The sequence below is a fragment of the Tachypleus tridentatus genome, chromosome 1 (genome assembly GCF_004210375.1).
Source record: "Tachypleus tridentatus isolate NWPU-2018 chromosome 1, ASM421037v1, whole genome shotgun sequence".
Classification (NCBI taxonomy): Eukaryota; Metazoa; Arthropoda; class Merostomata; order Xiphosura; family Limulidae; genus Tachypleus; species Tachypleus tridentatus.
This window is the reverse complement of record NC_134825.1, coordinates 2747044-2774590: the sequence shown is the minus strand read 5'-3', so window position 1 is coordinate 2774590 and position 27547 is coordinate 2747044. Positions and strand designations below refer to the sequence as shown.

Genomic DNA, 27547 nt, shown 5'->3' with positions numbered 1-27547 from the left:
ACATAATTTAAGTGAATGGTGATACAAAGAACATGGAGCTAAAAGGTTGAATGAACGATGAGAAACCATATGTAAATTCCAATTCAGCAACTGAAATAGCCATTTAGGCCGAAGGATGCAAAAAAAATTTTAGTAGTCCAGATATCACTGGAGAGTCAAAAACCTACCTGTACTTGAAATAGTGAAATATAGTTGATAAGGATACCTCATAAGGCCACACTAGATTAAGCAAGTAATAATCCAAGTAAAGGAATGAGATGTTAGATACTACAGGATGAAGAGGGTCTTAGTTCTTTTCAGTACACCACTGACAATAAGTGCCATTTCAATTGATAATTAACCTTAGTTTGTCTATGAAGAGATTTAGTTAGACACAGAGACACCTTAAAATTTAAACCCTTTCTTTGGGAAAAGGATTGCATAATTTTCAAGCATTAAGATTGAGTTTCTGAACATCTGGGTGAAGAATATCTAATCAAGGTTGTCTCACCAAAGATGACTAAAAAGCAAGTGGCAGAAGTGGACATATCTGCAAATACTTAACAGGAAACTACATCTGAATTGGCCAAAAGCATACAGATGTAAACCCATCCAGCCTTGACTGAATTCATCTACTGCCAATGCCCAAGTATGAGATACATGAAACCAAAACAACTCTAGTTGAGAATTCCAATGAGTTGCAAAAGCATTGACCATTGGAGATCCAAATGGAGGGCAAATCCACTGAAATACTGCATAGTGTAACATCCATTATGTTAAAAGAATCTTGTTGAGCCAGACAAATGATCTGCAATTAAATTCACTACTTCTGGAACATGGCGTGTTAAAATACTGATAAGATGAGGGTGAGCCCAGTAGAGAAGACTCAAAGTGTAAAAGTAAAAATCTTGAGAATGTGTGCCCTTCTGATAAGAAATACAAGAAACCACTGTGGATCTATCGAATGGTATCATAACAATTTTCCCCTTCAAGAAAGACAGACCTTGAACCACTGGCCAGTGTACAGTAAGGAGTTCAAGAACACTGATGTAAAGGGTTGGCTGCTCTTCCACCCAAATACCCTCAAACTCCTGACCTTGGAGACATGTCCCCTATTCCTGAAGGGATGCATCTGTAACAGATGGATCTCAGGACAAACTGGTGAAACTGGTAACCAAATAGTAGTGTTGTTCCAATCTAACCACTCCTAAAGGCCTTTGACGTTGCTCCAGAGTTAAGAAACTGGATGATTCAGAGGATTGGAATGCATAATCTACTGGACGCACAGTTATCGCTGAAGGAACTTCATATGTGCTCATTCCAAAGGAATGAAAGGCTCGAGGGTAGCCAACACACCCAAAAAAGAGAGAGCCATCTGTACAGTAGGAGAAAGAGACACAAGTAAAAGCCTGACTGCTCTTTACACAGACTGATGCCTGATGAGAGTCAGGTGAACATGACTTAAGTATGTATTAAAAAACACACCAAGCTGGCCAAGGTATTGAGTTAGTGATAAAATGGATTTTTCCACTCTGATAAAGAAGCTCACCTTTGTGGCTTCTGAAATAAAAATCTGGGTGTGTTGTTCTGCTAACTGATAAGATGATGCCAGAAAAAGCCAACTGTCATTTTATAAATATGTGTGCAGTCAAAAGGAATGCAGGTGACAAGGAAAAGCTTGAAAAACCATGCAGAAGACAAAGTGCTAATGTGAGGTCAATAGACAGAGCCCTGAACTGCAGCTCTTGACCCTTGTGCACATATAGTAGAAATATGCAAGATGATTCTGATATAGCATTGTGGAAATAAGCATCGGTAACACTGAACTTTGTCATTCAATGCCCAGGTGCAATGTGCCATTGCAGGTTAAGAAAAGATTCCATTGTAAAGCAAGGAGGGTCCAAAAATTGAGCTGAGAAAGATTGATAATTGGACACCAATCTCCTGTCTTCTTTGGTACAACAAATAAACAGGAATAAAATCCCAGAAGAACAGGAATGACTTTCTCTACTGCCCTTTTGGCTAACTCTCTTATGGCATGGGAACAAAACTCCACTCCCCATTGATCTGTTGGAGGTGTAAAAGTAATGGATTGTGAAGATAATGGAGGAGGTGATGTAAATTGAATGACCAACCCTGATGCCAGAATATGAAGTACCTATTGATCCATGGTGAAAGAACTCCAGATGTCTGTAAAATGATGTAATTGTGCTCTCACTAGTTCTCCACATGATAGTCACTGATGCTGCTGTTGTCAGTCCATCCTAGCAGAAGATCCTCAAATATAAGGACAAACTCTATAGTGGGAACCAACAGATCGAGGGACTGAAGTCAGGGTTAGGAAAACATGATGAGCTGATACTTCCAAAATACCTGCAGGAGCCAAAGAAAGGCAAGAGGCCAATGACAATAATGAAATGTAAACGGGCAGGACCAATCCATCATTCAAATGTCTATGGGAATCCAGCAAACAACATGAGATGAAAAAAAAGGAGCTTCCCATTACTCTCTGAGGGCAACAGAGGGTAAACTAACACTCCAAAAATGCATCTCTACCCAACAAATCCCAAAAACAGACAAACCAGGAAACTAAGAAAAAAAACTCACGATGACAATCAGACCAAGGTAGATGTCAGCAAAAGCTCCATCTTGTCCTCATGTTGCTGTATGGAAAGTTTATTTGCTTCAGACAAAAGCTGAATTGGAAAATGCATACCTCAAGACAGTTATGAGAGTACAATGACTCCAAGGAAACTGATCTGTTTAAATTGATCACAGGTTCTAATCTAGAACCCTACAGTTCCAGCATACAGTCCAGTCACTGGGAATCTCTAATTATGCCTCCTCTTGGCAGTTGTAAGCCAAGGTATGCTGTTCAGATAAATATGAGGGACAAGGCATAGCTATCTTGTCAAATGACTGAGCAGAAAATCACCCAGCAGGAACACCAATATCAGGAAAAGGAGAAAGAAATAACTATTCACTTACTGTTCCTTTTTCCAACAAGTTGTAATCCATTATTGATGTCTAAAATACATATTATAATACCTCACTGATGTCTATAAATCATGTTATAAACCTGATTTCTAAAAAAAATGTTATAAAATGACAATGATGTCTGTACAAATTTTATAGTACCACAGAACTGTCTATAATTCTTTGTGGATGTTAAGAAATATTTTTGAATTATGGCACAACTTATTGTTAAAATCACATGATTTTTCTTGTATCTAATTTTAAAGAATCTCAAATTTGAAAAAAAAACAAAGAACTGATAAAAGTACTCACAGCAGCTAATTTTGTTACAAGATGTGCAGAAGCCATCTTAGCAATCTTACTTCCAAATGTTACATTCTGTTGATACTTGAGCACCAGGTCTAAGGAATCACTTGAAGAGAGAATAAATACTGCTAAACCACGCTCCTCAAACACATAGATCTGAAAAAAACAAGTTTTCCTAATCATTAAATTTTTTAATGTTACAAGATAAATTTAATAGGAAGTCCTTAAAGTATATTCTTAGAACAGAGACACTATTCAATTATTACTCTTACAAAGTGAAAAATAACTAAAACAGACACTAAAGCATCAACTGTAAATGAAGAAGAGTAAAATATTCCCATGTGTTCAGAGTACTGGATCTGGATTAAAATGCTACTCCCACTGAATGAATCATCCTGCACAAGCTGTCTCACAAGGAAGCAACTGTGTTCATTAGTAGCATACAAGGATAGAAGCACAAACCTGGGTTATGACTTTGTTGATCAAACAATACAAGCACCTGAGAGCAAAAGGTAGGATACTAAATGGTGGGGAAAGAAGAATATCAAAATAATATTGACATCCATCATCCAAAAGCTATAAGTAAATGTTTACTAAAGTATGCAGAGGGACTTCATGAAAAAACAAAGAAGGTCTAAGGAAAGATTAATATGCAACAGACCTATAACCAGAACCACAGAAATAACTAGAACCTGAAATAAAATCCTGAATATGCAAGATTGACAAGTGGTATAGCATACTGGGAAAGTGGAGTCTACATCACTTTCAAAAGATGCTGGCCAGAAAATGTATGCTGAGGAAAATGGAAGGAGACATTACATGGGAATAAAAGGGGAAGGTGAAGAAATAAATCTTATGCAAACACCCAAATGGACCAAAGTGATATCATAATAGAGGAACACAAATCAGGTTAAATTAGACCAATTATGCCAGAACATGAGATAGATACTGGTACCATTGGTGGTGTGGAACTTGGTGATAAACAAGAAATGAAGGAGAAATGGTAAATAGCATCTATGATTGATGTCTATGATTTTGACATTCTCCAAATTTGATTACCAACAAGTTGTGGGTTAGCACCCATTAACTGACAATGCATCCCTATCCAAGAGGTCCAAACAACCAAGGAACCATGTCTCAAATGATAAAGGTGCCAACATCAAAAATATAATTGAAAAAGTATCCTCAGAAGACCCTCTTGGGAAGCAGTAAATCACACAGGAAAGGACATGAATGTTGGATAGGAAATGGAATGTAATAAGGGTCAAATGGAGGCAGGATAATTGGGTATTTAAAAACACACACAGAAGAATCAGGGCACACTGCATATCAAGGACTAACAGCAGGGAATCTAAATATGGAAAATTGGTATGCTGATATATTAAAGCATAGCTAACAGGAGCATGATAGAGATGAGATATGCAGTACAATGCAGCTATACCATACATAAACATGTGATGTTAGGTTGGCCCTTCTATTTTAGTAGTGAGCAAAATCTGCATCATAGAGGGCAGAACAAATCAAAGAAAGCCACTACGAAAGAACGTACGATATCATACCCAAACACGCATCTAAAAAAACTTCTACTTACATCCATTCTTCATTTAAAAAATGTCTAAAAGAGTTTCAAAGTAATTGTAAAACCTAAATGAAGTACTTTTGAAAATGTCATAGATTCTTAAATAAATCCAAGTATGAAATAGCCTGTTTTAAGATGAATTGGATAAAATGAACAATTCTTGGATGTACTATTTGAATATTTTTGATCATTTATTTTGTATACATCACTAAAAGAAGAAATAAAAATTACTTCAAAAAATGAAAATGTTAATATATTTGAAAATACTATGGAACAGTCCAATAAGTGTTTATTAATTCTTTTGCAATGGACTCAGTATAATATACAGGTTTGTCTACACATTTGCACACATTGAGCATTTGCAATACAACTTCTGATACAGCAAGTTTATATTCACAAAATTCTGTAGACTTTTGAAAAATATTTTAATAGTTTTGTTAATAAAAAATCAGATTTTTTAATAAAATATTTTCCTAAAAATCTGTTTGTGAAAATAAGAGTCCGTTTTGTTACCATTCTTAGTGCAAATAGATTTCATGTTTTGTCCCAAAACTCTCAAATATTATTTGTACATTTCAGAAACTTCTCTTCAATAAGACTTCATATTTTAAGGTTATTTTCTATACTGTAACAATGTGGAATTCTCTTACTGACCAACTTCATAACCATCATAAAAAATTAGGAAATAAATATAAATTATGCTTTTTTTGTGTGTCAGAATGACTATGTGTTATAACATAAAAATACAAATATTTAACCTAAGTAACTTAAGTCTCATAACATCATATTTTTATAATATTTTTCATTATATTGACCTTCTAGTCATGCCTAGCTAACATTACATAACTTGCATTGATGCGGTGCATGTGCACTTATGATACCGTATCCAATAGTATAAAAGTGGCATGGGTTTAGCTGTGTTTAGTTGGGGCACTCCCATCCAGATCTCAGGCATCAAATCTTCAAATCCCAGCCAAGACAATATTCTTGCCTGGCCCCAAATCGTGCTATTTGTGTTGATGTCTCATCGGCTTTTCGAACTACAGGCTCCAGTCTGGCCTTCTTCCTTTGTGCCGCTTTTGTCTCACTCCCTTTTCTCACCCATCATTTTCATAATGCCCCATCTCACTTCATCACTTTAAACAAGTCAAATCAAATTACAGAAAACTTTCACGTAAAAGTAAATAACCACTGTTGGGGAGAGAATTCTTCACACTAATCTCTCTCCAAACCAAATCTTTGCCAAGTTTGTTTCATTTCTGTGTTTAGTAAGACTAGTATTTTGTATTACCAGTAACATTTAAATTATTATATATATGTATACAGGTTATTACATTTAGAAATAATTTATGATTATTATTTTTCTTAAAATATAGAACAATAAATAAAGATGCAAAGCAAACAATTCTCTTCTCACTACAACCTTTGTACTTGTCTGTTACTGGATATCGGTTGTTAAGCCTTTTAAAATTTCACTCTTGGATGATGTCAAAAAATTTTTTTATTTATTTTTTAAAGGTTTTCTATAAAGTTGAATAACTGATAAAATCATACATAACTACACTGATACCACTGATAAGCTTGGTAACAAAGCTGTACTTAGGTCTAAAAAAGGTATGAAACTTTGGACAGACTAAATACACTACTTATATCCTTGAAATCTTGGATCATAAAAACATAGTAGTCTTTTGACAGATTGAAATGGCTAAGAAAACCACTAGGGGGACATTCTGAGCTGTTGATTGGTTATTCACATCATACATTGAACTAAATGTATACAAGTGATCCTTTCAAACAATGGAAAGAGGTGAACAGACTACGGTGTTTAATTCAGTACATATCTCAGCAAAATAATGAGATGTGAGGTTCTTATTTTATATTCTAACTTGTTGGTACTAATAATTCAAGTTATTAATTTTGACAAAACTAAAGACTTAGTATCTGGAAATCACAAACATCTCATTTTAAACAGTGCTGCATTAAACATATCACATGACTCACCAAAATCTACATTTAGATGTGTTCCTTTAATATTTACTTTTAAATTAAGAAATTAACTTGTGTATAATATTAAAGTTTGAATTATAATCTACAATTTGATTCCAACTTCTTGACAAAAATTCACAAATAGTAGTACAATAAAAGTTCAATTGCAAGTAAGCAAATGGGATGACACAGCCTTTGACCCATGACCCATTGTAAAAGGGTTAAAAAAAAAGTCAAGTTATTTCAGCTTTCTAATAACCATTTTGAAAGTAGGGGCAAGAGCTTGGCTGTCCTAGCTTATTGATTTTGAAATGTGGTCCCCCCCAGAATTATCAATCTTAGAAATTGAAAACACTGCACAAACAGATATTAAGGTTAATTACTAATTTTACAAAATGAAAAACTACTCAAATTTTGGTAATAAGTCAGAAGTGAATTATTAAGTATTACAAACTGTAAACACCAAAAAAATACAGTCACTGAAGCTGTAATGAATTATCATTCTTACAAACTAAATACACACACTACTCAAACACAGACACCAGTGAATTATTAAAATCAAACTGAAAACACTTCTCAAACACAGACACCAGTGAATTATTAAAATCAAACTGAAAACACTACTCAAACACAGACACTACTTCAAATTAAGTAACAAAGAATAAACAAATTTGTAAACTTGTGTTGACTCCTTGTTAAAGTTGAACAGCTGAAAATCTTTACAATATTTAGTTACCTACTTAGTTTTGTTACTCTTACACACTTCAGTTACTCAGTTACACACTTCAGTTACTTAAATATCTACTTCAATTAATTAATTATACTTAACTAGCTTAATTATTTAGTAACCTACATTGTTTAGTTACTTCATTATCTAATTTATTTAGTTACAAACCTAGTTAGATTAGTTACTTTAGTTTCATTACTTAGTTGTCTACTTAGTTCAAAAAATTCAGTTACCTGATTACTAAGATTAACCTAATTCAGTTATTTAAACACCTACTTAGTTTTATGAAAGTCCATTTTCTAAGATAGCTTGATAGCTCTAATGAAATGTGCTAGTTTTAATATTAGTTCTTCATCCAATAAGAATAAACAATACAGTTAAGTACTAAACTAGTTCATGAAGGAAATTTCACATCTTACTTTATCACAAAACCTCAAGCATACAAACATTCATGCATAATGAATTTGTTTGATAATCTGAAAATATATATTTATGCAATAATGTTTTCCTATCTCTTTCAGAAAAAGAAAACCATGATTCTTCAAATAAACAAAACTTCATAAAAATCAAAGTATAAAAAAATCTAATCTTTTGTCTCACAAGTGACTAGCTTTTTTGAAGAACAAATCTGCATATACAATAAAAACATATTTTAATCCATTGAATCCAGTGAATCCATTAAATCTTGTTTGTCAGTTTACTTGCATTTCCTGCAAATTAACTTATTTTGGATTCACCACCAGATGCTACAAACACTTCTGAAAGAATGTGCACATTTGAAGACACTAAATGTGAACATGTTGACCACACTTGAGAACACTGAACATGATGATCATATATTTCACAGCAAGTATTAGAAAAGAACGATACAGTGGCACAAAATTTCTTTAAAACTAGAAATGAACAGAGCCTCTACATAAAACAAAGATTACTTGTTTATATATTACATAAATATACCTGACCCATCTTCTATATCACAATGCCATGTACCCAATTTTATAAATACACCTGACACACCATCTCTATCTCCACACCATGTACCTATTACATAAATGTGCTTAATCCATCTTCCATTTCAGGGTTTCCCAATCCTTTTGAGTTGTCAACCCTTCAATGCACTCAGAAAGTTGTCACAGACACCCCATAAAATTTGTAAAATGTAAATTATAATTGAATTTCACAGCCAAGAAACTTCAGTAGGTAATCAACTTTTATTACAATTGTCAGGAAACATAAAAGAATGAAGTTTTAATTTCTTTTAATAAAATGGATGGACTTTAACAAGTGTATGAATAAAGATCTTCAATCCTCTACTGACTCAGGTGACCTGCTGAACAGTCTCATCAACACCAGGGGGTTAATATTAACCACTTTTGGAAACCCTGTTCTACATCCATCCACTGTGTAAATATATCTTACCCACATTCTGTATAAACTCACTATGTACATATTTAAATATACCTTACCTTCACTCTACATCATCCCATATGTACCCATAACTTAAATATACCTAACCAACATTCTACACTAATATGTTAAACATGTTCTATACCAACACATTCTTTACCTTTCATATAAATATACCTGACCTAACAGCCATACTAACCCATCTTGTACCAGCACGAACATGCTCAACCAACTTTAATTATCTAAGTTGGTTAAGTGAGCATGTATACCCTTAACTTATATACATAAAAACGGCTCGTTTGGGTTGAGAAAATACGTAAAATATTTTCTCAACCCAAACGAGCCGTTTTTGCATATATATTTCTCTACAAGTGTGTTTTCTTGACATCACTGTGTACCCTCAACTTGCCCTATAAATTCCCACATAACCTATAATTAATCCAATCTCTCCCAGGTACCTAAAAATCACAGTTGCAATTACCTTAGCAACTTATGGTGGCAGTAATCTTCCACATCCTTCCATTAACCCACTCTGTACCAGGCCGATCGATAATCTTTCCTCTGAATCCACTCTGTACCAGGCCAATCGATACTCTTTCCTCTGAATCCACTCTGTACCAGGCCGATCGATACTCTTTCCTCTGAATCCACTCTGTACCAGGCCGATCGATACTCTTTCCTCTGAATCCACTCTGTACCAGGCCGATCGATACTCTTTCCTCTGAATCCACTCTGTACCAGGCCGATCGATACTCTTTCCTCTGAATCCACTCTGTACCAGGCGATCGATACTCTTTCCTCTGAATCCCTCCGTACCAGGCCGATCGATACTCTTTCCTCTGAATCCACTCCGTACCAGGCCGATCGATACTCTTTCCTCTGAATCCACTCTGTACCAGGCCGATCGATACTCTTTCCTCTGAATCCACTCTGTACCAGGCCGATCGATACTCTTTCCTCTGAATCCACTCCGTACCAGGCCGATCGATACTCTTTCCTCTGAATCCACTCTGTACCAGGCCAATCGATACTCTTTCCTCTGAATCCACTCTGTACCAGGCCGATCGATACTCTTTCCTCTGAATCCACTCTGTACCAGGCCAATCGATACTCTTTCTTCTGAATCCACTCTGTACCAGGCCAATCGATACTCTTTCCTTTTAATCCAATCTGTACCAGGCCAATCGATACTCTTTCCTTTTAATCCAATCTGTACCAGGCCAATCGATACTCTTTCCTTTTAATCCAATCTGTACCAGTCCAATCGCTACTCTTTCCTTTTAATCCAATCTGTACCAGGCCAATTGATACTCTTTCCTTTTAATCCAATCTGTACCAGGCCAATCGATACTCTTTCCTCTGAATCCACTCTGTACCAGGCCGATCGATACTCTTTCCTATTAATCCAATCTGTACCAGGTCAATCAATACTCTTTTCTACTAATCCAATCTGTACCAGGTCAATCAATACTTTTTCCCATTAATCAAATCTGTACCATGTTAATCAATACTTTTTCCCCATTAATTGAATCTGTACCATGTTAATCAATACTTTTTCCCCATTAATAGAATCTGTACCAGGTTAATCAATGTTACTGTCTCAGTTATTTTATTTTTTCATGCTTCTATTTATTTTATTAAAAACAATTTAAACACTTTCAAAAACAAATGTTCAAAGATTATGCCAACTTTCTGGGGGTTATCCACATTTTTACTGTCACTTTATCAGTAAAGAAGGCTGTACTGTTAAACAAATCCTTGTACTTACATTTTCAATGACAGTTACTAAGTCCTGTGGCAGTTTTTCCATAATGGTTTCCACAGAATGTTCAGATGGTACTTTACTCATTATAACAACGTTGGTTAAAGTAAACATGTTCTCCGAGTGATGTTCATCAGTAATGAAACCTGTGCTCATAGTATAATTCAGCCCATTCAGTTGAAAATTTCCTTTGGCTAAAGCTATGTTTGCTGAAAGAAAAATAACATTGTGCTACTTCTGCTCATAATAGAGACAGTGATATACATACATTGAACAGAAAACAAAATTTCTATCTAGATACTAAGTTCCAAAATGCCCATTCACAAAGAGAAATGTTCTACATGAAAACATGTTACTAATTTATAAATATCTTTTACTATTCCAGTTTTAAATACAAATACAATACTTTAATGCTTCGCAAGACATTACAAAAATGTTTAATGAAAAACAATATTTATGTTATCTTAAAAAATATATATAATTAAAACATTTACTAAGTTAATATAATCAAAATATTTCACATAAAACAATACTGTTGTAATGTTTACTTAATTACATAAACAAAGTTTTTAATAAAATAATTCTCACCTGTCTGAGAAGTTTTGATTTAACACTGCACCTAATGTCATACCTGTACCATCTTATTGATGTCTCAAATAAGGTTTGAAATTCATCACATGTTTTACAATACAGACATGAACTTCAGTAATATCTTCAATAAGATTTGAAATTCGTCACTATGTATCTTGAAATACGTCTGTACTTCGCTAATATCTCTTGTTAGGTTTGAAAATTATAATTACCTAAACTGAATGAAAATGTATTTTCAATAGGCACCTACTTCCACTCACAAGATTAGTTTTGTTCAGTGCTGCCATCTACATGCAAACTTTTTCTTTATGCATGCCACAAATTCTGTGCTACTCTTTTATTGGAAGTAGTACATTTCACATCATCTCTCTCATGTGAATAAGCATTTGTCATCTATTAACTAACAGTAACATAGTATGCTCATGTGATGCACATAACTCCCTCTGCACTCCTCTTCAGAACCTTCACTTTGAAAGTTGGCAGAAGTTATGCACATTGGAGAAGTAGGGAAGAAGGGTGAGAAGAGGTAAGTAGCTGCTGAAAATACATTTTAAGTATAGAAAAATTACAATTATGGTACTTACGTCTACTTACAAAAATTAACTAGAATCCCACACTGACAAGGAAAAAGAAACAGTACAAAAGAGTAACTGAAGCATCCCCAAAAGCATACAAAGAACACCCCTAAACACGAGTGAAAGAGATCCAAAGATTTAAAGAGGGGAACCACACCACTTCTTATCTAGGTATACTCTGCACCATTGGTATAATTCGTAAAACAAAATAGTTGAAATTGTGATACGTGGAGTAGCTAGGGTGTGTTGGACCATACTCAGCAAGCCAACTACATCCAATAATTCAACAAAGTACCAACATCCACACAAGACTAGAAAGAGGATCATATTGTCTTCACTTACAACCCAAGAATCAGGGATTAAGATCTACATATATTCCTGGGTACGAAACAAGGATCAACACCCTACAGCAATCTGGGACTAACCAACTGGCATCAAGAGGATGGATTAAACTCGTACTTGGGCTTATGTTGATTGGTTCATTTAAATCGAACATCTCAACACTATGAACTGACAACTGCACAAAGGTAGGATGAGGGCTCCCAATCAAAAGGGGTGAACTGCATGTGTATGTCAAATCAACTCCAGGTGATATGGAATTTATAACAGGAGGCCAGATCAACCATTTAGTTCACAGATCATCTCAACTGTATGTGTAAATGAATAGTAGGAGGCCACACCAACCAGTTCAGTGATGGATCAACTCCACGGCAGTTTAAATAGTATAAGATTGCATTAGCTTGTAAGGTGACAGACCAGCTCCAGTGGTTGTGATTGTTGTAGAATATCCACTCAAGACATGGTAGGGATGGGCAGTTATCCCCTTCTGCTACACCTCTGCACTCCATGAGAGGTGCAGACCAAAACATACATATTTATAAAGGAATTACTGCAAGTTAGATAGCCTTGTGGAACACCCCATCTCTGTTGTGACTGTGGGGAGCCATGGGTTAAAACATACATATTTATAAAGGAATTACTGCAAGTTATATACCCTTGTGGAACACCCCATCTCTGTTGTGACTGTGGGGAGCCATGGGTCAAAACATACATATTTATAAAGGAATTACTGCAAGTTAGATAACCTTGTGGAACACCCCATCTCTGTTGTGACTGTGGGGAGCCATGGATGAGAAACTGCAAGTGAAGATGGGTTACAGTGTTGATCTTAAGTTAAAGAATACTTACTCAAACACCACTCACCACAGAACATGGTCCATGTAAAAGAAAGCAATTAAAAAAAAGGGCCTTCAAAAAGGAACAAAACTTGCAGTTAAAGTTGCACTGAAGTCTGGAATGTGGCTACAGGTGGAAAATGAAATGCGAACACAGTCAAAGTGCAATGTGATGAAGATAACTGAATAGGATGGTAACAAACATGGAATGATTTCAGGGCCAATAGATAGCTGAGTGAATCAGTATAGATTGTACAATTTGTATATTGCATAGATTCAATATGGTTCAAGGCAAGAGAAATGGCATACAATTCGGCAGTGAACAGAGAAACTGTAAAGGGGATTTTGTGTGCTACAACCAAATTATCAAACCATGGCAGAGCCTACAGAGTCACCTGATTTTGAACCATCCATATATATGGGAATGGATGGATCATTTGAAAAATGTTCAGCAAATAAAGAGCAGTATTTCCAATTGGGAGTACCAGTCTTCCTCAGATGACTCAAAGATAGGTCGCAGTTGGGGATAGTAATTAGCCATGGTCGAAGAAGCCAAACTGTTGATACTGCTAAGCTATTCAAAGATAAATCCAATTTTTCTGATTGTGCCCAGATACGAAGGCTAAAAGGAACAATGGCATATTTTCTATTATAAAAAAGTGTGGCCTGCTGAGGATAGAAAAAACAGCCCCAAGCAGGATGCTGCAAGAAAGAACAAAGTTTGGAAGCACACATAAAAAAAGAGCTGCAAACAGCAAATATACAGAGAGGGTTCATGGCACTCCACATATAAATTTTGGACTGGAGAAGTGCAAAAGGCTCCAGTGCAAAGCCGAAGCCACTGATGGTGGATAGGATCCAACATTTTCAGTGCTGAGGTTTTGGCACAACCAATTAACCATAGACCCATAGTTAAGTTTGGATCAGTTTAGGGCACAATAAATATTAAGCATGAAGTATCTATCTGCTCCCCAAGACGTGGAAGAGAGAATACAAAGAATGTTCAGTGCTCTTACACATTTGACACAAAGTTGTTTGATATGGGAAATAATGTTTAATTTACAATCACATATGAGACCTAAGAACTTTGTCTCAGGGATGACAGGAAGTACATCATCATCAATACAAAGTTGTAGATCTGGAATGTACAGCAGAAATGTACACAAACAGTTTCAGTGAGAAAAAGTTGAAAACCATTTGCTGTGGTCTACTTAAATATATATGATTCAAGTTTGTAGCTGCTGCTAAATAATGACTGAGAGATGTAAAAGTCATCAACGAAAAGACCATTTGCAACTGTAGGGGGAAGCTGTTCACTGATGACATTAATCTTTATAATGAAAAGTGTGACACTCAGAACACAGCCCTGCATTAACCATCCTCTCTAAAGTCTTACAGAGACAGCTAGTCAAAGCAACTGGACAGTAGTTTGAAGGAATCTTAGGATCCTTCCCAGGCTTAGAGAAATGTAGAACTATAGCCTGGTACCAGGCATCAGGAAAAACATTCTCCTGCCAGATCCATTTAAAAACAATCAGAAGAATATCAAGAGAAGCAAGAGACAGATGGGACAGCATTTCATAGTGTACATCATCAGGTCCAACTGATATATTGTCAGACCTCTGAAAGGCCAGTTTGAGTTCCACCAGTGTAAGAGTATGATTATAGTCGATAAAAAGATGGAGGAAGAAGCAGAAGTGCAAGATACCTGGCAAAAGCTTTCACCTAGAGTATCAGCAATGCTCTAGTTATCAGCTATTTCCTGGCTATCAGAGAGCAAGATCAAGAGGGAAAAAGAATTATATTGCCCAATGACCTTTCAAATCCTTTCCCACATGACTTTGAAAATGATGGTAGAAGATATGCTGGTTGTGAACTTAATCCAATTTTCCTTCTGGCTTTGACATCCTACCCATCAAGCATGTGAACAGGTCTGCTGGAAAGCTATGCAGTTCGAGTGTGGGATATCTATGGAAAGTATCCCAGGCCTGTTTTTGAGCCTTCCGTGCCACGTGGCAGGCAGGATTCCACCACGGACGATAAAAAGTGGAAAATGTCTCGAGGATTTAAGAATATATTGAGCAGCTGCCTGTATATTACAGTCCGTTAATGCTGCCACACAGTCATCTATTGATGGCATACAGATGATGGCAGGATCAAGTTCTGCAAGAGCAGTGAAAGAGGGCCAGTTTGCTTGATCCAGCTTCCACCAGGGCACGTTGGTTGGGTGGCATCTACCACAGTCAGTCTTTCTCAAATTTATAGAAAAATGATCACTGCCTCGTAGATCATTGTCCACACTTCATGAAAATTGGGAGAATAATGAAGGGAAGCAAACTGAGAGATCAATAGCAGTAAAGGACTGACTGGGTGCATGAAAATAAGTAGAACAACCAGTATTGAAAAGAGAGAGGTGGTGTTCAGAAAGCATATGCCCTACAGAGCAGCCCCTCTCATCAATATCAGCATTTCCAGAGGGAATGACGTCCATTTCAGTTCCCAGGATTAAAAAGGGATATGGCAACTGTTCAATGGGAGCATCAAGGTCTGATTGATCACAAGTCTCTCCAGGAGACAAGTAGAGAGAACAAACAGTGATGGTACGACCCAAGGAAACATGGACGGCTACAGCCTCAAAGGGTGTGTCGAGTGGCAAAGACAGGGTGGTCACATGCTGATCAACCAACAGTGCCACCCCTCCCTACACTCATCCATTACACAGCCTGTCATTTCTGTACAAAGAAAACCACCAAAAGGTTACTGTATCGGCAGGTTTCAGAAATGTTTCCTTTAAGGAAAGAAGTACAGGATTGTAGGAAGCAATCAGTGTTTTGATGTCATCCAGATTAAAACGTAAACCTCAACAGTTCCATTGTATCTATCGCCCTCCTTGGATCTTGCCCTGGGTCGATTGGGTAGGTCTTTGCTGTTGGAAGGAGGAGATTACAGAGAATGAGGACATCAACAAATGATTGTTTTGCATCTTGGAGTGGGAGAGGAAGATGTATATGAGGAAATGCCTGTACCCAGAACTGAAGGAAGTGGATCTTAGGATTTGTTGGAATGTATGTAAGGGACAGAGATGGATGTTAAAGTTGATTCATCAACTTTCCTAACCATGGAGGTCAAAAGACTTTTCATTTGTTTTGAGAATGATTCTTTTGGAGGCACAGAGAGATCTGTCTGCACTCCCACTGTAGTTGTGGAATGAAGTGCAGCAGCATATGTCCGAGATGAAGTGGTGGACAGCAACTATCGAACCTCAGGATAAGTAATGTTATGAATAGTTTTCAAATGCTGCACCTCTTTTTCTTCAAACCATTTAGAGCGAGAACAAAAGTAGGATGTGTGAGAGCCATTGCAATTGATGCAATGAGGGTCCATTTCTCACTCGTAGGCATCATGGTCCTTGTTACCACAACAAGCACATGTCAAAGAACCACAACATGACGTCTTTGAGTGACCGAACCACTGATACTGGGAACATCGGAGATGGATTGGAACATATGACCATACCTTGCAATTAAGTAACCTGCCTTGATGGTGGCAGATGGACATGGTGATATAAATGTCAGAACAAGGATATTAGTCAGCATCGTAATTCCATCTTTGCGAGTGGAGATACACCTCAGTGCAGAAACACCTTGAGTGGAGAAACCAGCAAGAATCTCTGACTCTGGGATGTTCTTCAAATCCCTCTCAACAATAACTCCTCGTGATGAATTCAAAGTAGTATGAGGTGTAACCTCAATAGGTATATCCCCAATTGCCTTTGAATGCAAGAGGAGTTCAGTGTTGAATTGTGGATGTTTCCACCAATATGTCACCAGACTAAAGCTTCTATACTGACTTTGGGGAGCCAGCAAGTCCCTCTATTCCCTTCTAAGTGAAAAGGGGAGACATCTGTCCCAAAGCTTTGTAGAATGTAGTACAAGAAAATGAGGTGGAATGAGTGTTACAGATGTTGAAGACTGCTGCTCAGAATCTTCAAAATGTGGTCGTTTACCTATAAACTGTTTTTCACTCTTTTATTTAAGTTTTTATTTGGAGAATCCATAATTTTAAAAAAGGCAAATTTTGGTGCCCACTAACCCCACCCACCATGGAGCCCTACAAAGGGATGCACTACAATGTCAAACCAGAACACTGCAGCAATGCCAAGGTTTCGTGAGCACCATACCCAAACTCCAGCATCAGATACAATGTCCACAACACCTGCTGAGAACATCCAACACTGGTACTTGGTTGACCCTAGCTCAAGTGGAACAGCTGACTGACCCATGGGGGCCACCTCAAGGCCACCCACCTATAGGAATTCAAGGCGAAAGTGGTGTTTTAGGGTTGGATCCCTCTACCACCAGGATCCTCTTCTCCCCTTCACAGGTCACCACGTGTGGCAAACACGTGGGTGGATGTTTAGATCCCAGAGGAGGTAAACTGAAAGAACAGAACCTTCCCTGGGAAGTCCCCTCCCCACGTACAGGAATTCACACCGAGGGTAAGTAAAGTGTGTAGTAACCATAACATATGTATGAAAGAAAAACAATATAATTAATGTTTGATATACCAGTAACTTGATAAGAAAGATAATTGTAAGTCTAAGCAAATGGCAGAAGAAAATAAACCAAGACTAACTGATAGCATGTATTCTGAGTATTATCCAATGTAATAAAACTTTGTTAGGGAACCCAAACAACTCCAGATAATAAAATTAAAAATATTATTATTCACAAAGCAAAACATCATGTATTTCCAAAGTCAGCAAACTGTATATCGAAATGCATGAACCAACAAAAGTCAGTTTATTGAATTATCAATCCTCTGACAAAGTAAAGCAATGGCTTTCTGTAGAATACTGCTACTTAAAACCTGTGTAAATATGCTGGTAGAACATAGAACCTCCAAAGTGGTAACACAGAAATGATAATGCAAAATGAATAAGTAAATACAACAATGATGGTAGAAAAATAAAAAGTAAATAAGGAAGTAATAAAATTCTGTACAAATATAAAATAATTCCACTTCAGAATAACTCAAAAAGATAACAATATCACTACTGTATAATACAGAATAAATTTGTTTGAAAAAAAATGCACAAGCTAAAAATTACAACACTAGTATTGCCAAACAAGAAGTGATAGTTTGATAGAACTGAACTATTCAATAATTATGTTATTCAAGAATGTATTCTGCTGTCTTATTGCTGGAGGGTTGTTACATGATGATTTGTATGCAAGTCACATTCAAATTAGTCATTTCAAAGTTGAGTGGGAGCTTCATGGTTTGCAACATGTGGAAAATTATTTTTCATATAGAGCATATGCAATGAAAATATTTATACGAGGTGAAGCAATGTATCAGAATTTATCATCATGTGTCTTAAGGCACATACATCTGAACAATACCCTCATTTGAACTTCACTAATGTCCCTAACTAAAGTCTGAAATTCATCACTATGCATCTTACAATACCCACATCTGAACTTCACTAATGTCCCTAACTAAAGTCTGAAATTCATCACTATGCATCTTACAATACCCTCATCTCTACTTCACTAATGTCCCTAACTAAGGTCTGAAATTCATCACTATGCATCTTACAATACCCACATCTGAACTTCACACTAATGTCCCTAACTAAAGTCTGAAATTCATCACTATGCATCTTACAATACCCTCATCTGAACTTCACTAATGTCCCTAACTAAAGTCTGAAATTCATCACTATGCAGCTTACAACCCTCATCTGAGACTTCACTAATGTCCTAACTAAAGTCTGATTCATCACTATGCATCTTACAATACCCTCATCTCTACTTCACTAATGTCCCTAACTAAAGTCTGAAATTCATCACTATGCATCTTACAATACCCACATCTGAATTTCACTAATGTCCCTAACTAAAGTCTGAAATTCATCACTATGCATCTTACAATACCCTCATCTAAACTTCACTAATGTCCCTAACTAAACTCTGAAATTCATCACTATGCATCTTACAATACCCTCATCTAAACTTCACTAATGTCTCTAACTAAAGTCTGAAATTCATCACTATGCATCTTACAATACCCTCATCGCTACTTCACTGTTTCTAACAAGATTTGAAATTCATTACTTTGGTTCCTTCAATACACATACATGAACAGAACAAACCAATCACAAGATGTTAGAAACAGTAAAACAGAACAGAGAAATAAACCAAAAGATAATACATATGCAAGTTGATGGAACATATTACACGTATGTATGGAATAGGAGCTCACAAAGGCTACCAGAAAGGGTTAACTGTTATAAGTGTTTGAAACCGAGCCAAAACTGTCAGTAATAAATAGTTCTTATCAATCCAAGGATGCACAGCTCAGTTAAATCAAAAGAACAACAAAATTAACAAAACATGAAAATAATATGTAGTTAGATTTATGAGGCAAATATCAGTTGCAAATACTCTTATTCCCAATAAGAAAAGAATTTCCTTATAAGAGAAAAATCATCCACCAGTTTACGTCTTATTATGAAAATTCTTGTGATATGCTAGTTGACATTGGTTCAGCAGCTACAGTTGTTTACTCCAATTTGTGAATAAAAGATGAAACTCTTCCTCAGTGATGAAAAAGAAATGGAATTGATAAAAGCAGGAAGTAACAAAGGTCTACCAAAAGTGAAGATAAAGTTTTCCTATGATGGTAAGCTTCTCTACATTTCATGATGTTGATAATTTACATTGAAGAAGAGTACATACTGGGGAGTATGATGCCATGTGGACAGTTATGTGCATTGTTAGGCTGGAATCAGATATTTTTACTGTCTATGACCAGGAAATCCCTGTTCTCTATGGAAACTACTACACCAGAAATTAAACCTTCAGTGACAACAGCAAGAGTGGACATTGTATCAGCAAGTCAAATAGTCACACGAAGAATTATTAACAAACGTTTTTCATCTGGTGCAAATACTCATAGTGGAACTAAATACTCTACCATGTCCTGAAGAACTGGTGGTTGGAAGAGCTCTCATGGAAGTAAAGACTAAAGATGTACTAAAATTATTTTCAACTAGATCAGAAACTTGGTTGGAAAAACTCTTGATGAAGTTGATATAATGAAATATGATACTTTCAAGGAAAGACTTAAGTCTGTAATACAACACAAAAGGTAGCTTTGATGTGAATGCTGATAAAATGGGGCTTCATTCAGATGACATAGTTTAATTAAGCCATTCTTGTTGCAAGAGAGGTCAAAGTATCATAATGAATCTAAAAATACAGGCAATCTAAACCAAAGTTCATCCACTATAACCATCTTTAAAGATATGTCAGTCAGAGAAAGGCTGCAAGGTAATTCAAGTGAATAATTATTAGAGAACCTCAACCAACTAACAAAACCAGAGTTCCTGTTGAGGCTATTTTCAGCAACTCATCAAGGTTAGAGCTATCAGTGGATTTATCAAACCACGTGCATAAGAACTACTCCACTGATAGGATCACCAGTCAAAACAAGGTACACAATACAAGCCTATGATGAAAATTATGGTGAAAAGAAAAACACCAAAAAAACTTTGTGAAAGGACAAATTAATGTACAGTTTTATATTTTTCCATAAGGATTTTAATGGTCTTCACAATCTGGGATGAGACACTGTTGTAAACTACATTTTAAACATGTAATTTATTGGAGCACATAAAAACAACAAAAGGAGGAAATACAATAACTTGCTGCCATTGCACGGAATGAACATTTATATAAATTTACCAGAATAAGTTAAAAGGATCCATCAAGGAAATAAAAGTACTACAACAATACTTTGCAACCTTTAACAATATTCTGAGCATAACTGGTTTAAAAATTAAATACACTGATGTCTTTTGTGCTGATAGCCTATTATTAAAAATAAATTTAAAACAAGATGAAAGAACAGATATTTGAAATATAAATATTCTTTCTCAATTTAGTTTTAAAATAATTATTGATTTATAGTAAATATAGTTTTAAACAAATATTTTCACTGTTTAGGATTTATTACATGTCACAACAAAAGAGAATTGTCACTAACCTGTGTCAATGTTACCAAAGTCCAGAACAGTCAAGTTGCTCTTCTTGTTTCCAATATAACTTTCTACTACAAATGTTCTTGAAACATAACTAAACATTAAATCAATTTCTTCTAAATCTGACACCACAAGTCCAGATGGGAGTGATGGTCTAACAAGTACTAAGTGTGATGGTACACAATGTGAATAGCTGCAGCTGACACTAGATAAATGAAAACAAATTTTTAGCTGTCAAATACAATGGTAAACACGTACATTTGAAAACTTTAAGTGTTTAAATTATGCATTTGTCCCTATAAAAACTGATGTAAAACAGAGGGTTAATCTTTAAATAAATGATTTTCCCAGACTCATGCTGCTTTGCAACGACTGTTCATATTCTGGTGCTCAACACTTACAACTTGCAATGCAACGTGGCAAAAGTCACACATCTTGACACTTTCTATCATACATGTCAATCATCATTATTCATCAGAGAACTTCAGAAGATTCAGTAATGAGCTGAACAGGATTTATCATTTTTTTAAACAATACATTCTAAGTTTAAGACACGGCTGAAAACTTACAAACTTTGAGCATATGGCAATTTTTAGTCTTTATTTGTTATCTTATTTCACCCTTTTGAGTTTCATGCATTTTTTTTGTTTCTTTTACAGGGGAAAATACTGACAGCAAGTGCTAAATAATTCAGTGTGATGCCTACTCACAATAACCATTAATAGAACATCATAACCAAATTGTTGAGATGTAAAATTCTCATTTTATGAATGCTTTATTAAGATTTATCTTGAAAAATTAATTTAAAACTAAGCCTAAACTACTTTTTTTACTTTTCACCAGTGCAATTCTTATTATTATGGAAATGGTAAAAATTTTTAAATTTCCCACTTGGGCAGACCATCAATTGACAAAACATGGTCAGAAATACATAGTTTCTGTACTTGCTTACCTGTAGCCCAAATAGTTTGAAAGCAGGAAATTCTTGAAGTTGGTAATATGAAAAACAATAAATTTCAACATTTTGCATGCTATTTGTTAGAGCTTTCTAATTTCTGAAGCTAAAAAACATATCTTCTTGAGATATTTATCTATAATTATTCTATGAGTATTCAACAAATACATTCTGTGAATAATCTTTTTATTTTTTAATATTTTAAATCAGTTGAAATTCATGAAACCTTACTTAAAAACAGTTTGAAAATGCCTTAGAAACAAAGAAAGATATCTTAAGCAACACAAAGAAAAAAAATGCTAATATTAAGAGAGAAGTAAAATGATAAAAAAAGGAAAAACATCCAAGTTGGAAAGTAACAGAAAGAGAAGCTACTCAAAGATCACAAGAAAATGAAGAAAAAAAGAGAATCCAGGTCAAAAAATTGATACAATAAAAAATGATATTTTTTACTTTGGGAAAATATTTAAAAACAATACTAACCACTTTAAAACAATTAGACTGAAACTGTTTTAAATCATAATCCCAAGCTTGCTATGCAGAAGGGGTGAGTTAAGTGTTTTATTTCATGGTGTCGATTGGTCTGATTATATACAAGGGATGCAAACCTTTGATGCACCAAGATAGCCTTTCATTTACCATAAATTTATATACAACTTCCATCCAAGAGACAGGTACTTCAACTAGTTTAATAATGCTGTTTAATTAAATTGTGAATGTACCTCTGGAAACAAACGTGTACTTTAACCCCACCATACATGTAATCTTAGCATATTGGAATAGCCAGGCCTAGCAAATATATACCTAGACAAAAGTTTACAGAACTGAATAATGGCTAGAAATCCAAAAATCCACGAGAGGATTTCATGATTCTTGCTTTTTGAATTATCATTTCATGAGAATCATCTGTCAGTCCAGTTGAGAGACAAGAACTCTACAAAGAATATTGGACAGCCCTTGCTAGAACTTTCATAGGAGGTATACAACTTCTCCACATGAAGTGAATGGTGTTCCATTTCAGAAGTACTTTGTAAATAATACACACATTAACCTTAATCTCCAAGGATTTCAGCGACAAATGATTTAATTCAGCTGAATCCTGTCATGAGGCTTAAAATAAAAATTTCATTAAAATATTATGTGGGTAGCAGTGAATAAAATCACAATATATCTGCATAAAAAATGTTTTACCTGTTGTTTTCATTAAAAAGTAGTGCATGACATTTCAACTGGATTGAATCAAAATGTTTATGGGCAAGTAATATTATCAATAGTATATCAAATTCACAGACAGGAGCTACACATAAAAACTTTGTATACCCACTGTTTTATCTAGTCATGATCAAATATTTACAGTGATGCAAACTGAAATACTGAATATGTAATGTTTTCTCTACTTTCTTTTAGTATAAGACACATTAAAATAAAGGCTGGAAGTGTAATAAAGAAAAGTAACATCTGTGTGATGAAACTATAAACTTCTTGATGAGGAGATACACTTTCCATAACAAGTAGGGCATGAATTAAACAGAAATGTTTTTTAACCAAAGTAACCTGTCAGTCAATCTACCTTTAAAACTGTTTTTAAAGGAGAGTATTGGCTGGAGCCAGGCAGTAATGAACCCTTTTAAACCTATACACCTAGCTGACCTTCTGACCAATTGTAATTCATTTTATCTCAAATTTTCACTCTGAACTTTTACTATATAAAATGAATTATTTACCACTTTGGTTATCTTTTTCATCTCCTTACCAAACATTTTTCAGCCTTTAGTGTACTGAAACTTCCATGGATTATCATGGAAGGACGAATATCTGAGAAATTTTAAGTATATCCAGAACTTCCTGTTTGATGAGGATCTGAATTTCCTCACTGACCTTGAGATTCCAAAAGATGGTTGATCTTCTACTCAGTAGAATCCATGAATGAAGATGTCTTGGTGGTCAATGCTTTGCAAGTTCAAAATTGGAATCTCTTGCAGCTGCACAGTCCCAGTCAGAGGTGTTCACTCACAAAATTCCAGCCCTTATTGGATAGAGTGGTAAAGCCAAACAAGGAATTGGCCCAGTAACACCTCTGTGAAGATTCAGTCAGGTTGATCCTTAGTTTTGGACTCAGGTGGAGACAGCTTCAACACTGGCTGTTAAGAAGGTCACATCTCAGCATCAGAAGCCCTTTTTAGGCACCCAATGGCACCACCTCATGTGCATTCACCTTTGCTTGGATAACTACATCCAAAACATGTACTAAGAATCAAACAATCCGCGAGTTAAAGGTGACATTTCCAAATGTCAACTACAAACGTACTGCAATGTAGAAAATCTTACTTCTTAAATGGAAGTGCGTGGAGATGGTCTTGAAGCCTTAACTATACATATACATGAAAGAAAGATCTACTGAATAGAGAGCAACATTTTCATCAGAGTTTGAAATCTACCATATACAAGCAGAAACAAAAATAGCCTTAATCAAATTCAGTACTGGATTGAGGTTACTTTTTTCACAACTGTTGCCATAGAACATCTGTTGATTACCATAATGTGAGCAAGGGAACACCTTGAGTTTCCTGCTGCATGAATATAAATACCGGGTATTTTTGGCACATATATCTGCATTTTTAAAATTTATTTATTTACTTCATACATGCATCTATTGTTCTAAGGGTTTATTTCACATTTCTATTTTTGAAGTTTGTGCAATTTTGATTTTAAACAAGTTAGATTAGTAAAATTATCTTGTTAGATAGTTTCTTCTCTTGTATTTTCCATTTGAAACTTTATACAAGTTAGTGTAAAACATTCATTTTGTATTTTCATTATTTAACTAAAAATCTTTTGCATTTGACTATATTTTGTAAAGAGTTCCAATTTGATGTGATTATGTTGCTGATTACAGCTGGATCATTTAATTAATTATTCATGAGCTGTTATTATAGAGAGTAGTGATTCATAAACTAATCCATTAACGTCAAGGAAATAGCACAAACTCAAATTAGTGTTACTGATTGATTATTACAGTCTTCATTTATTCCAATGTTTGTTTAACTAAAATAATGATTAAATTGGTTGTCATTAAAGTAATTGAAATGTGGGCTTATGATTACTTACATTTTTATTGATTATTCCTGTAAATGAGATGTTTCCATTACAGTTGATTATTGTTAAACTTAAATCCACACAATTGGGGTAGGAAGCTTGTAATCTGAGGTACAATCCTCATTGCTAATCCTATCTCTGTCATTACAAAGCTACTAACGCTATACGCTACTGTTACTAATTTGGAACTGCTGACCAGAGACGAGTCAAATGACTGGCTGCACAAACCACCAACTCTATGACTATTAAAATGTCACAAGAAGTGTAAATTTACTGTGTAATGTTTATAATTGTAAAACTTTATTTTCTGATATTGTACGAGTATACACATATCTAAAGGAGGGAATCTTCACCCTTCTGATCCTTTTTTCTAGAAATAGATAACATTATTATTTAATTTTGTACAAGCAATTACAGATCTGTGGGGTTTGGGTCCCCTCCATTTTATTATGGAATAAATAAAAGTTTTATAAGTAAGTGCATTACATTAGGAAAAGTCAGGAGAGGGTCAAGCCTCCTCTGTCATTTTCTTCAGAAATTAAAAACCATACAATTTAATGTTGCATAAACAAGCACAGATCTCTTGGAGAGGTGTAAGAGACACACTCTCTACTCAATTCTTTTTTTGAATTAATAAGTATTATTTGAATATTATATAAGCAGGTGTATATCTGGGGAAAGAGGTCCATGGACTGAATCCCCACACAGATTTCAGATAGTTTTTTTTTAATGTTGTATAAGTAGATAGATCTATGGGTTCTGATCATTTTCCATTTCCTCAAACATTAACAGAAACAACTAGATGTTCACACCACGTAGGACTAATGAGAAAGATTAGATTCTAATATTATTTGGTTGATCTACCAATTACCATATAAAACTTAAGAGATCTGCTGAAATCACCCAGCAGTAAGTAACCTAGGGTAATTCAGTTAAAGACTCAGTTATTTCTAAACAAATGCAGCAATATGAACATCCATTAAACAATCTGAATGCCATGCCTTGGATTTCTCCATACATTGTAACAATGTGCCTGGATTTTTTAGATTTGTTTTAATTAAAGTTAGTGTTGTTCAAAACACTTTTAGCTCTTATAATGTAGACTTGTTACAAAGAATCAATGTTCCATCCTTAAGTTACAAGTCTCACAAGAAAGATGCTTTCATGTTGGTACAGGAAACAAGTGATAACGACTACATTAGCAGGAATTTTAAAAATAAATTTCAAAATAAGCATCCTGTTTACAAATTTTCTTTCTAAATGTGATAACAAATAACTATTTCATTTATTTTTTAAAATATATATGCTTATTTTTTAACATTATATTCACATCAATAATATATATAAAGATTTTTAACTTTAATATAAATAGTTTACAAACTGTCCAAGCTAATCACTTAAAGAATATATTAACTAATGTCCTTCAAACTTTATTTTACATATTTACGTTACTTTAAGACCACATGTTAAGCACTGATTAATCTAAAATGCAGAAATCTCAATACCAAACTGATTACACAGTTACAAATCTAACTTTTAAAAGCAAACTGGTATCATATAATTATTTTAAAATGAAATATTACTACAGAAGAGAGGGAAAAAGTTGTACATGCATTATTCTTATCTTTTAATGCAATAATGTCTCACTTTTTTAGACTTTTTAAATCTTTCTAGTTTTATTAATTTTCTAATAGTTTCCAAACTTTGTAAGATGAAAGTTATTACTGTCAAGAGTTTTATTTTACAAAATATACAGATGTTATTCAAACCTTTCTGTTGTTTAACTTTAAAGTTAGGCTACTTGAATATCAAGAATACTAGGTTTTTACCTTTGCTAAGTGCTTCTTTGTCTAATAGACTTGTGATCACTCATTTCTCTCGGTTGGTAACAAACTGAGTGTCTGTGTAATCACGCTAACAACATTTAAGGACCCAATACTCTTGTCATATGCTCAAAAACATCTTAAGATTGATATATTTAGTGTGATTCAAAAAAAAAAAAAACTGAAGAATATATATAAATATGTATATAATTTGTTATAAACAAAAACAAGAACAAACACTGCTACACCACCAATTCAAATGACAATACCCACAGTACAGGTCATAATGAGAGGACAAAATGTAGCCTAGGTTTGAGAATGACTGAAGAAGCAGAACCAACACTGTGGTAGGAATACACCATCTATCATTCTTAACCTCTGCCTAATAAGTAACTTACCACCAAAATGAGGATGGAATGCTAACTTCAGGAGGTAAGATTATTTAACTTACTTACCCTCAAGGTGGTAGTACCTTATTGTTGTTATTAGAATAGTTTATTTAACTTACTTACCCTCAAGTGGTAGTACCTTATTTGTTGTTTATTAGTATAGTTTATTTAATT

General features: G+C 34.8%; 2 protein-coding genes across 8 annotated transcripts in view; both read right to left on the bottom strand.

The window, feature by feature from the left end:
• The window catches only part of LOC143230520 (patatin-like phospholipase domain-containing protein 2), a 211467-nt gene that overhangs the window by 101602 nt on the left and 82318 nt on the right, over positions 1-27547 (bottom strand). The window lies entirely within an intron of this gene.
• The window catches only part of LOC143233863 (N-acetylglucosamine-1-phosphotransferase subunits alpha/beta-like), a 97079-nt gene that overhangs the window by 17146 nt on the left and 52386 nt on the right, over positions 1-27547 (bottom strand). Inside the window, exons 2-4 of the mRNA XM_076470673.1 lie at positions 21116-21315; positions 10729-10931; positions 3268-3417 (exon numbers count right to left, since the gene is read on the bottom strand). Of these exons, the coding sequence (XP_076326788.1) occupies positions 3268-3417; positions 10729-10931; positions 21116-21315 (553 nt within the window). The remainder of the gene's footprint in view (positions 1-3267; positions 3418-10728; positions 10932-21115; positions 21316-27547) is intronic.